General features: G+C 40.4%; 1 protein-coding gene across 5 annotated transcripts in view; it reads left to right on the top strand.

Moving 5' to 3' along the window:
- The window catches only part of PDGFC (platelet derived growth factor C), a 225052-nt gene extending 213284 nt beyond the window's left edge, over positions 1–11768 (top strand). For 2 of the 5 annotated variants that reach the window (XM_027116803.1, XM_027116807.1), the window contains one exon: positions 8057–8717. In XM_027116803.1, the coding sequence (XP_026972604.1) occupies positions 8057–8263 (207 nt within the window). In that variant the 3' untranslated portion in view covers positions 8264–8717. Of the gene's footprint in view, positions 1–2821; positions 4352–8056; positions 8722–11747 lie in introns of those variants that run through there. The other 3 variants (XM_027116805.1, XM_027116804.1, XM_027116806.1) reach the window with 3 other exon arrangements.
- Positions 11769–12146: the final 378 nt, after the last annotated feature.

The raw sequence follows: 12146 nt of genomic DNA, 5'->3' as shown, positions 1-12146 counted from the left end.
ATCTATAGGAGACTCTGACAGAAGAAACATATTTGCTCCTTTTTCCCATTCTTAATCAGCATGATGAGTTTCACCTTGTTTATATCCTCCTATATTTAGTTTCACTTCTTTCCTTAACACAGTAGTGTTTTCTTGCTTAGATCTGTTTGTCTGGGGGAAATAAATATACCACTCAATTGCCTTATTCTAGTAGTGAGCCCCGTCACTCAAGGTTCTATGCCGCCCAGAATTTTGGGCATCATTCCCTGATGGGTCTTTCTGTGCCCGATCTGTTCTGTCCGCAGTCTCTGGTTTTAGCTTTTCCCTGGATTGGTTTTTCATGGCCTCGTGATTTTAGTTTGAACCTCTTCCTCAACATTTTTGTGAGATGTGCTTCTACCTTGTTTCTTTTCTGTGTCATAAGCTATGTCCTAAAAACCAAATTCTCTAACATTATCTGGGACCTGCTGGTCATCTTCCAAGTCTCTCTTTGTCTCCCAAAGTCCAAACTTTCAAAGGGAATTGAGAGAGAAAACACTGATTATCACCCACCCCTCCACACCATGTACAAGACCTTAACGTCACTGGAATGTTATGAGATTCTTCTGCTGTTTGTAAATACCCACAGGTATCAGTGGATGAAGACTGGGCATGTGGGGGGGACGTTTATTTGGTGAACGCGTGTTGCATCAGCACCACAGAGGAAGGAAAGACTAGGATTGCCGCCTGGTGTCATCAATTGTCGGGACTGTATATGGCGGCCTCTCTAACCATTACCCTTCATAGTTATTTTTCCCCTGCCAACTGGGAAAATGTATACAAGTGGACACAGGATTTAAAGACATTGCCTATGCCAGTATCGCAGTGTATCTCCACCCAACCTCATTCCAGAAGCCCTTTGTAGCGCGAGTGTGCTACTAAGGTAGAGTGCCAACATCTTAAGAGAAGTTGGTTTTGACACCGCCTTATGTTGGTCAAAAACAAGAAATCAGTACCAACCCATGATCTATATTCAATACTCATTGGGTTCAGTTTCACATTAACATAATAGTCTTAGTCATTTTTATTCTGGAATTGTAAATGTAATAGAGAATCTTTAAAAGTTTACTGTTTCTCATCGTTATCATAAGATTTTGCAGTTTATCTCTCTAGGAAGAAAGTTACTAAATAAATAGAGTGTATGACTAGTAATATTCTGAGTCTTTATGAAATTAGTATCCATCACTGCAACTTAATCATTTCTGTTTGGCAGAAGTACAGACACTGGCTGTGTCACTCATTCTCCCTAAGCTTCTGTTCACTCACATGTAAAATAGGGGTAATAACTGAAAATTACTTCATAGAATTCTTGTGAGTTAAAGTATGTAAAAACATTATTAGAGCGCCTGGCAACCCATAAGCGTTCAAAAAATGTTAGCTGATTAACCTTCGATATGACCACATACTCCAAATGAGGGACCATTCTCTGTTTTTCTTTTTTAAATCTTCAAGTAAGACAGTCATAAAACCTGACCTTTGCCTTTTTGGATTAATGAATATTTCCAGCAACGCTATCTTTTAGAAGTTGCTCTATGAGGTTGTCCGTGTCAGACCCAGAGAGCAGAGAAACTGGACAACTTCATATTATGCTGTGCTCGAGGCTTTGTTCATAAGCCAAAGCCACATAATTTCTAAAACTTTGCCATTTCTGTCATAAGACCTAAAATGTAATCATACACATTGCGTAGTTAGTTCTTATCAGATACGTCAGATAGTCTCTTATAGAGTACATAGCCGTGTCCTTCCATCACAGTGTGAAAAGGGTGTGTTTAGTATCAGTGTCCGTTGTGCTATATTTCTGGTTAAGAATCTCAACCATCCAAACTGCAAATAACTTCATTTAATAGAGACATTCTTGTTATTATTGCCAAACCATCTACAGTGCACTAGGACCCAGCTGCAGAAAGTTAGCTGTGACCGAGGCTGATGTCTACGAAGTACATGTAATCCGTGTCATCAAGTTGATGGAGGACTTGACCTTTAGCCAAGGGCATTAATGAGTGGCATAATTGACTCAGACTCATCTGCAGACCATGTTTCTTTTCACAGCATCGCAGTACTTGCCTGCCTTGCTTCAAGGATAAATATTTGCTAAGTGTGTGAATAAATGAATGAGTGAAAGAAACCAACAAACAGAAAAATGAATTGCGCATTCGTGGTTCCAAGACACCTAACGAAGGTGAAATTCTAATACAGTTAGGTGCGTAAAGGAAAGCGGGCATGGCATGGTGGGCCTTTCCATTTAAGGCCGGTTCTTTTTTTTTTTTTAGTTTAGTTTATTAAAGTATAGTTGATTCACAACATTGTGTTAATTTCTGCTGTACAGCAAAGTGATTCAGTTATACACATATGTACGTTCTTTTTCGTATTCTTTTCCGTAATGGTTTATCCCAGGATACTGAATATAGTTCCCTGTGCTCTGCAGTAGGACCTTGGTGTCTATGCGTTCTATATGTAATAGTTGGCCTCTGCTAACCCCAGACTCCCACTCCCTCCCTCCCCCACCCCCTCCCCCTTGGCAACCGCAAATCCGTTCTCTGTGTAAGGATTGTTCTTTATTCTGAGCGCCTCCTTCCAAATCGTTGGTATTAAAAGGTCCTTCCTTTCACACAGTGATGATGATCATTTGTGATTTCTCTGAGGGGTGGGGGAGTATGTTCATCCTGCCTTCAGTAGTTAAAAATTACAATGTGTAGGTCACTGTTGGACCCCGAGATTCTGGTCTGAAATTGACCTTGTCCATGAAATCAGAAGTTGCAGACGTGGCCTGATTTTAAAGGTGGTTTCCATCGTTCCCTTTCAGGTCCTTCAGTTGAGACCCAAGACGGGCGTCCGGGGGCTGCATAAGTCGCTCACGGACGTGGCCCTGGAGCACCACGAAGAGTGTGACTGCGTGTGCAGGGGGAACCCCGGGGGATAACGCCTCGCGGTGGCTCAGGGCTGCCACTGCGACAGAGCTCGTGCCTTATCTCCATCCACAATCCCAGCTGGCTGTTGGTTCCAGGGCCCTTTCGTCTTCAGGATTTACAGCGTGTTCTGAGAGAGGAGATACCACGCAGAAGTAGGGGTTGTGCAACGGCCCTTTGGAGGAGAGGCCCCACGACAGGAGAAAAGTCCTTGCCAGGGAGAGGATGAACCTTGTAGATTCCTAGTTAGTGGCAAAGTCCCCACGTGCGCCCTTGGCTGCCTGTGTGTCTCTCGTCTGGATGAGGCCTAGGTTCATGTCAGCACAGGAAACACTGCCCCTAAGCCCCTGGTTCTGTCGCCTTGCTTAACTCTAAAGCCCCTGCTCTGGGCCTACAGTCACAGAAATCTGGGATTGTTTCTCATTCACATGCATAAGCCAGAGTGTTCTTAGTTCTGCCAACGTGGGTGTAAAAAAAGAACTGTGCTGCCATGAATTAAACTTGTGTCACGCTGATAGGAGAGACTGGATTTTCCCTATTTCTTACTCAGATTCCTGCCATTTAGAAGAACAGACCTCCATCCGCGGTTTGGAACAGACAAACCTGAGAAGAAGAGTGGCCTTATCTTCACTTTATAAGTTGGTTTATTTGTGTTATTGTGTACATTTTTATAGTCTCCTTTTGACATTATAACGGTTTGCTTTTCTAATCTTGTTAAATATATCTATTTTTACCAAAGGTATTTAATATTCTTTTTTATGACAACCTAGATCAACTATTTTTAGCTTGGTAAATTTTTCTAAACAGAATGGTTATAGCCAGAGGGACGAAGATGATATAAAATATTGTTGCTCTGACAAAAATACATGTATTTCCTTCTTGTATGGTGCTAGAGCTTAGATCAGTCTGCATTTTGAAATACTGACATGGGAAATGGATAGAGTTTGGTAAGTGGCAAAGACTCTCGGAAAATAAGTAAATATGTCATCTTCCACTCCCCTTATTGGAGATGCCGGCAAGAAGCAGCGTATTCCCGGAGGCATCCAGGAATTACTAACCCCTAACCCTTATTTTGGGAAAAGTGAGCCTAGCTCAGCAGAACAGAAAGCACCTTGAAGAAAGAGACCTGACAGCCTCCCGACAAAGCGTGCTCGGCTGTCCCGTAGGACCACATCCTATTTATTGTGATGTTCTGGTTGGATTGTCTTTAAACTCTGTTCCATACACTTGTATAAATACATGAATATTTTTATGTACAGAAGTATATCCTTTAACCGATTCACTTATTATACTCTTTGGCAATTAAAAAGAAAATCAGCCAGATCCTTTGCTTGTAAAATGCTTAATATTGTGCCTAGGTTAAGTGGTGACTATTTGAATTAAAAACGTGTGGAATCACCAAATAAAAAAATGCAGCTGTTTCGGGGAGAAACTGAGTGTTTGCAAGATTTGTCCCTTAAATGCCAAGAAAATAAAAGCGACAGACTTCTGTGTTACCATGATTTTTATTATGCAAAAGCTGGTATCCATTCAAAAGACAGGCAGAAAAGTGACCATTTCTGGGGAGACTTTCCTGCCCCTGGACTCCAGTGCTTTTGCGCCGTAGTTTTCTTTTTCCCAGTCATCTTGATAGTAATTGCTGGTAAATTAAATTGCAGATGGCTTGGAGTTGCGTGTGGTTAATGAAATGCTTGATGATAGCTTGTATGGTAGTATGAAACTGACAGCGGGCGGGGATCCTGTAACTTTCCACTCTTGTCTTCATTTCCAACGGCTGGTACTAGAGGGGCTGAGCCCAGGTCCATGTGGCGTGTGGCTTACGTGTGTGTGCAGTTTACACGGCACTCCTCCAGGTGGCAGCCTCAGTTTCAGAGGTAGATCTCTACGCAGGCTGGTATCTTCAACACCTGATCCCTGCCTTTGAACTTGCCCGGGAGCCATCTAGGTCCCAGACTCTTCTTCCAAGGCAATACCCTTTCCGGCACTTTTCCACCTGGCAGTCCTACCCTGCGCCCAACCATGTGGAAGACAAATAAAAAGTGAAGATACGTGCTGTGTCTTACTGACTTACTTTCATAGTTTTGTTGCAGCCCCCTGGAGGCTGATGAGATACAGCCCAGCTGCTCCCCTGGAAGGTCTACGCTGCCTCTCCCTCTGGGCGGTCGACAACTCTCATTAGCATAGTCAAGAGGCTCTGAAATCTAAGAGCAGTGATCGGTGGAACTGTGTTCAATCCAGCATTTCTGACTGTTTGTGTTTAATTTATTTTATTGAAGTATAGTTGATTTACAATGGTGTGTTGGCTTCTGCTGTACTGCAGAGTGATTCAGTTATACGTACGTGTATCAGTACATTCTTTTTCGTATTATTTTCCATTATGGTTTATCCCAGGATTTTGAACACAGTTCCCTGTGCTATACAGTAGGACCTTGTTGTTTATCCATCTTATATATAATAGTTTGCATCTGCTGACCCCAAACTCCCGATCCATCCCTCCCCTCCCCGCCTCCCCCTTGGCAACCGCAAGTCTGTTCTCTATGTCTGTGAGTCTTCCTGTTTCATGTGCTACCGCTCTCTATGGACCAATGGTTCCGGGCTCATCTATTTCAGTAATTTTTTTTTTTTTTTTTTTTTTTTTTGCGGTACGCGGGCCTCTCACTGTTGTGGCCTCTCCCGTTGCGGAGCACAGGCTCCGGACGTTCAGGCTCAACGGCCATGGCTCACGGGCCCAGCCGCTCCGCGGCACGTGGGATCTTCCTGGACCGAGGCACAAACCCATGTCCCCTGCATCGGCAGGCGGACTCTCAACCACAGCGCCACCAGGGAAGCCCTATTTCAATAATTTCCTCCTATGCCTATTAAAATGTTCATTATACACTTTTGCACTCTGCTTCAGAAAGCATTTGAACAGCCATCTACACCAAATCCAATTTCTTTAGTAACTCCTAAGGCATTATAGTAATTTTTATTCAGTTTAAATCTATATAAAATTTTAGGAAGAAATTTAGTATTTTGGTAGGAAATATAGCTTTTAACATTAATAACTTCATTATTTTAAAAGATTATAAGTGCAATCCCAACTAGCTTTTTTTTTTTTTTAACGAATAGGAAAACTGATCCTAAAATGCATATGAAAACGCAAGGGACCCAAAATCGCTAAGAAATCTTGGGAAAGAACTGCAAATTTATAGGACTCACACTTCCCAACTTTGAAACATACTACAAAGCTATAGAAATAGTGTGGTAAGGCTAATAAATCTAGACGTGCAGCAAATTGAGGGTCCAGAAGTAAACCCTTACATTTATGGTCAGTTGATTTTAGCCAGGCTGCCAAGACAATACAGTGGTGAAAGGGTATTCTTTTTTCAACAAATGGTGCTAGGACCACTGGGTATGCACATGCAAAAGAATAAATTTGGACCCTTACCTCACACCATATACAGAAATTAACTCAAAATGAATCAAAAACCTAAATGTAAGAGGTGAAATAGGACACTCTTAAGAAAGACATATAGGAGAAAATTCTGAGGGCCTTAGATTTAGGTGATCGTGTCTCAGATATGATGCCAAAAACACACGTGACGAAAAAATAAACTGGGCATTATTAAATTAAAAACTTTTGTTCTTCACAGGACATCGTAAAGCATATGAAAAGAAAAACCACATAATGTGAAAAAATGTTTGCAATTTATATATCTGATTAGGGTCTTACATTTAAAATGTATAAAGAACTCTCACAACTCAACAATAAAAAGATAATTAATTCAATAGAAAAATGAGCAAAGGGCTTGAATACACATTTCTCAAAAAATAGATGTATATACACAAATGGCCAAGAAGCACATAGAAAGATAGCGAACGTTATTTGTCATTAGGGAAATGCAAATTAAAATCGTGAGATAACCACTTTACACCCCCTGGAAAGGCGAGAATCCAAAAGACAGTATAAGTGTTGGGGAGGATGTGGAGAAGTTGGAGCTTTATACATTGCTGGTCAAATTGTAAAATTGGGGGCTTCCCTGGTGGCACAGTGGTTGAGAGTCCGCCTGCCGATGCAGGGGACGCGGGTTCGTGCCCCGGTCCGGGAAGATCCCACATGCCGCGGAGCGACTGGGCCCGTGAGCCATGGCCGCTGAGCCTGCGCGTCCGGAGCCTGTGCTCCGCAACGGGAGAGGCCACAGCAGTGAGAGGCCCGCGTACCGCAGAAAAAAAGAATTGTAAAATTATGTGGCCACTTCGGAAAACAGTGACGCAATTCTTCAAAACCTTAAACCCAAACCTAATATATGACTCAGTAACTCCACTCCTGGGTATATACTCAGGAAAATTGAAAGTCTTGCACGTGACAGTTCATAACAACATTTTTCATGATAGTCAAAAAATAGAAACCACCCAAATGTCCATCAACTAATAAACGGATAAACCAAATGCTGTGTATCCATGCAATGGAATATTATTAGGCAATAAAAAGCAAAGAAGTACTGATACAGGCTACAGCTTGGATGAACCCTGAAAACATTATGCTAGGGAGAAGAAGCCCTTCACAAAAGGCCATAGAATGTATGATTCCATCTATATGCAATGTTCAGGATTGACAGATCTACACAGAAAGAAAGTGGACGGGTGTTTTGCCAGTGGCTAGTGGAGGGGGGTTAAAGGGTGGTTACCATTGGTGAGTACAGGTTTTCTCTTTGGAGTGATGAAAATATTCTGAAATGTGATAGTGCTGATAGTTATTTGAATATACTAAAAACCACTGAGTTACACACTTCAAAAGGGCGAAATTTTTGTGTTCAAATTATATCTCAATGAAGTTATTTTTTTAATTACAAGTGCAGTATTTTTTAAAATTATATACTGCAGCATTTAAGAAATAAAGCTCCCTTCAAAAAAACAAACAACAAAAAAAAAAACAAGGAATAAAGTAAAAAAAAAAAATCTAAAATTCTATCACCCTAGCCCACACCATTTCTATCTATGCCTGTCAGTGTATAGATAAGTGAATGGGTGGTATAAGGGGATTACTGGACTCAGTTGTGTCCCCAGTAGTAGTGGCTGATGTCTATACCTTTGCCATGGCTGTATGTTCCCATTTGAATTTGGTCTTTGCCATGTCTTGCTCTAACCTACAGGAGGAAAGTACCTGTGACAGGTGCCATGTGCTGGCGCAGATGGTTTGCTGTCTTTGCTGCCATCACCAGAAGAGTGTGCTCCAGAGAGCACCCTGGACCAGAACTCCTGCTGCTTTTCTGAACCCAGTCCCTGCCATGGGGTCAAGTCCTGCTGAGCCCAGGCAACCCACATACACTTGGGTGAGAAACGAACAATTCTTGCTGTAAGCTGCTGGGGTCTTGAGGGTGTTTGTTACACAACATTATTTGGTGAGAGTGACTAATAGGTATTTCATTTAAAAGGAGGTCATATCATACTTGCTGTGTTTTAGTGAAACTTTCCTGAATACCTTCACTTGAAACTTACGGACAGAAAATTGAAATGGGACAGAAAAATATGTACTTTGGAAAATGTTTCATCAACACAAGATATAATCTGCTTAAACGATCCCACTAAAATTGTGAAAAAATGTTCTTGAAAATGTTGAAAACATAAAACCACTTGCAAAGCACTTGCTTCTAGTTCAGTCAGCATCTATCATTTTGCTGTTAAGAAGAGGAAATAAGCTCTTGGACAATGTGGTCCACCTCTTCAGTAACCATTCTCACTGTAGTTTATTATTTGTTATGTTTTTTGTTTGTTTGTTTGTTTTTTGCGGTACGCGGGCCTCTCACTGTTGTGGCCTCTCCTGTCGCGGAGCACAGCCTCCGGACGCGCAGGCTCAGCGGCCATGGCTCATGGGCCCAGCCGCTCCGCGGCATGTGGGATCTTCCCGGACCGGGGCACGAACCCGTGTCCCCTGCATTGGCGGGCGGACTCTCAACCACTGCGCCACCAGGGAAGCCCTATGTTATGTTTTAATAAACGTTTAACTAATACAAAACGTTGAAACATTTAATAATAATGTTTAATGTTTATATTTTTAATAAGCTCTTTTATAACTTAAAGCATCTTGAGAAATTTTCTTCTGTTCTTTAGGTTATTTTTCTTTCCAAACTTTCTCTCACTCTCCATCCTTCCTTCCTTCCTTCCTTCCTTCCTCTTTCTTTATAAAACATTAGGTTATTTATATAATCTCCATGCCTTTAATTCTTTTCTGATTAGTTACACATGTATAGTTTACGTCCAGAATACTGTTTACTCTGTGTGGGAAGGGTAAATTCTTGACTCCTTTTTTACTTTTCTACAACTTGTTTGCCAACCAGAACTACAGTTTGAGGATTAGATATTATATTCTATTTAATTTTCTGTTTCTTGTGGAGGAAGGAGGTCAAGAGCATTTGGAGAAATGTGCAGATTTTTTTTTAAGTAGGTATAGTTGATTTACAGTGTGTTAATTTCTGCCTGTACAGCAAAGTGATTCAGTTCTACACAGATATACATTCTTTTCCATATTCTTTTCCATGATGGTTTATCACAGGATATTGAATATTATTCCCTGTGCTCTACAGTAGGACATTGTGTTTATCCATCCTATATATAACAGTTTGCATATGCTAATCCCAAACTCCCAGTCCAGCCCTCCCCTACACCCTTCCCCCTTGGTGACCACAAATCTGTTCTCTATATTTGTGAGTCTTGTTTTTGTTTCATAGATATGTTGATTTGTATCATATTTTCGATTCCACATTTAAGTGACATCATATGTTATTTGTATTTCTCTTTCTGACTTACTTCGCTTAGTATGATAACCTCTAGGTCCATCCATGTTGCTGCAAATGGCATTATTTCATTCTTTTTGATGGCATCAGAAAGGGATGTAAATAAACAATCCCTTTTAAAATCGCATCAAAATATAAAATAAAATACTTAGGAATAAAGCTCACCAAGGAGGTGAAAGATGTGTATGCTGAGAACTACATAACATTAAAAAAGGAAATTAAAGACGATTCAAAGAAATGGAAAGATTTCCCATGCTTTTTGATTGGAAGAATTAATGTTGTTAAAATGGCCATACTACCCAAAGCCATCTACAGATTTAATGCAGTCCCTATCAAATTACCCATGACATTTTTCACAGAACTAGAATAAATAATCCCAAAATTTATATGGAACCATAAAAGATCCAGAATTGCCAAAGCAATCCTGAGGGAAAAGAACAAAGCAGGAGGAATAACGCTCCCAGACTTCAGACAATACTACAAAGCTACAGTAATCAAAACAGTGTGGTATTGATGAAAGAATTCTGCTCAGCCCCCTTGTAAAATATCTCATGCTGGGATTCACTCTGGGAGAAGCATCCACTCTTCATGGAGTGGGGAAAGGAGAGAGGAAGGTTTCAGATCATATTCAAGACTCGTGCGAAGACCTTGAGTCTCTCCTTTTGCCTGAGGACATCAGCCCCCACTCTCCGATTTCCATGTTTCATCTGCCTCCCCAGAAACCATTGCTCCTTGCCCTTCTACTCACAACAGAGAAAAATATAATGCTACCTCCTCTGACTGCTTCACTTTAAAGTTAGCCATATTTGTGAGGATGCTTAGAATTTTACCTCAGTCCTGTATCTGGAAAGAGGGGTTGGAATGGAGATTATCCTAAGCCTCACCATAAACTCCTCTTTCACTCTTAAATTCTCATTCATGTAGCAGGACTATGTCCCTTTCTTGGATGCTACTAGCAGCTGAACTTTTTGTTGGAATTTTGTTTCTGAGATTAAGCTCCCCTTGACCGTTATTATCCTGGTGTTAGAAACTCTTTTAATATTATAAATTATTGTGACTCTAATGATCATTTAATTTTTGCTTAAATATTTTTTGCTACCGAAATAAGCTATTTCCATTTTATACGTATAAACTAAATATTATGTGACTCTATGAAATATGAACTCTGTCTTTAAATCTTGCTGCAGGTTTAATTTTTAAAATTATTAATTCTGCTCAGTACTAGGTGGGTGGTGGATGTTTTGCCCATCTGTTCAGAAAGACTGAGATATTACCCTCTTCTAATTTCAAGGTCTTCCACAGAAGTCAGGTAGAAAAAAAATGCAATTATTTTCTAAGCTAAATTGAAATTCTGTACAAGTGTTTTTTAATCTCCTGTTTAGGCAAAAGGCAAAGTATTTTAAATTTTGTAATGGTCTTCAATCCATTTTAATCAGTAAATACTTTACTAAGAAGTACAAAATTTAACTCTGTTTAAAGAGCTTAGTATTACCTCCTTAAGTGACACCTCCAATATAAGTCAAACCCATGACAACCCACTAAACACTATATGAGTTTCCTGTTAAAAGAAATCCTAGGGGAAAAAATTATCAATTTTAGTACAGTTATTTAAAGAAGTACCTGATGGACTTACCAATAGACAACTAGCTCCAGTGACATCCCAGATAGAGAGATGTAAATAAAATATCATTTATATGAAATAACCTAGTTTCTGGTATAACTAAAATGTCTATATATTTAATAAAAATAAGCAATAGACAAATTTTAAGGAGCAATTCCCTCCAAAATCCAGAAAATAAGATGCATTCCAAGTAACCTGCACAAGGACTAAAGTTAATATCTCCTAATGCAGATGCTGTTTTCTTCAAGATAGTATGTGTGGTAGGGCTTATCTTCCAAATTTCCAGACGGGCAGTCTTAATTTCAGAGTGTTCAGAGATCAGCAACTGTGTGTCTTATGTATCCGGGACGAAATCTGTTACAAGGAGAGCAGGAAATACATGAATAATTCATTGACCAGATTTGATGTGCCTTGTTTTCAATCCTAAAGCTGTGATCTGAAAACATGATTTGCCAGCATTTGAGCAGAAGCAGGAGGGAGGGAGCTGGGATCCCTTCCAGCTTAGCTCCTGGAAACCCTGGAGCCTGAGGGGCTACTGGACTTGACTACCTTGAGAAGAAACTGACCAGAAGCGAAAAGCAGAAGATGAAGAGGCTCATATTGACCAGTCCTGTGGTGAATATCTGTAGAAGTCTTCTGGAAGACGTGATAATTCAACCGATGAAGTTTTGACTGCCATCGTGTATTTGGATGGCTTAACGTACGGGATTGGCTAAATCAACTTTTTCCTGTATTGCATAAGGCATATCTGCTTTGACAATATATTGTGTCATCATCGTGGAATCAAGGCAAACAAATAGTTGTTAACAAGACGTACGTCTTGCCGCC

The sequence above is a fragment of the Aethalodelphis obliquidens genome, unplaced genomic scaffold (genome assembly GCF_003676395.1).
Source record: "Aethalodelphis obliquidens isolate GAN/ISIS:26980383/991018 unplaced genomic scaffold, ASM367639v1 scaffold17, whole genome shotgun sequence".
Taxonomy (NCBI): domain Eukaryota; kingdom Metazoa; phylum Chordata; class Mammalia; order Artiodactyla; family Delphinidae; genus Aethalodelphis; species Aethalodelphis obliquidens.
Note: the sequence above shows the minus strand (reverse complement) of the source record. Positions and strands in the feature narration are given on the sequence as shown.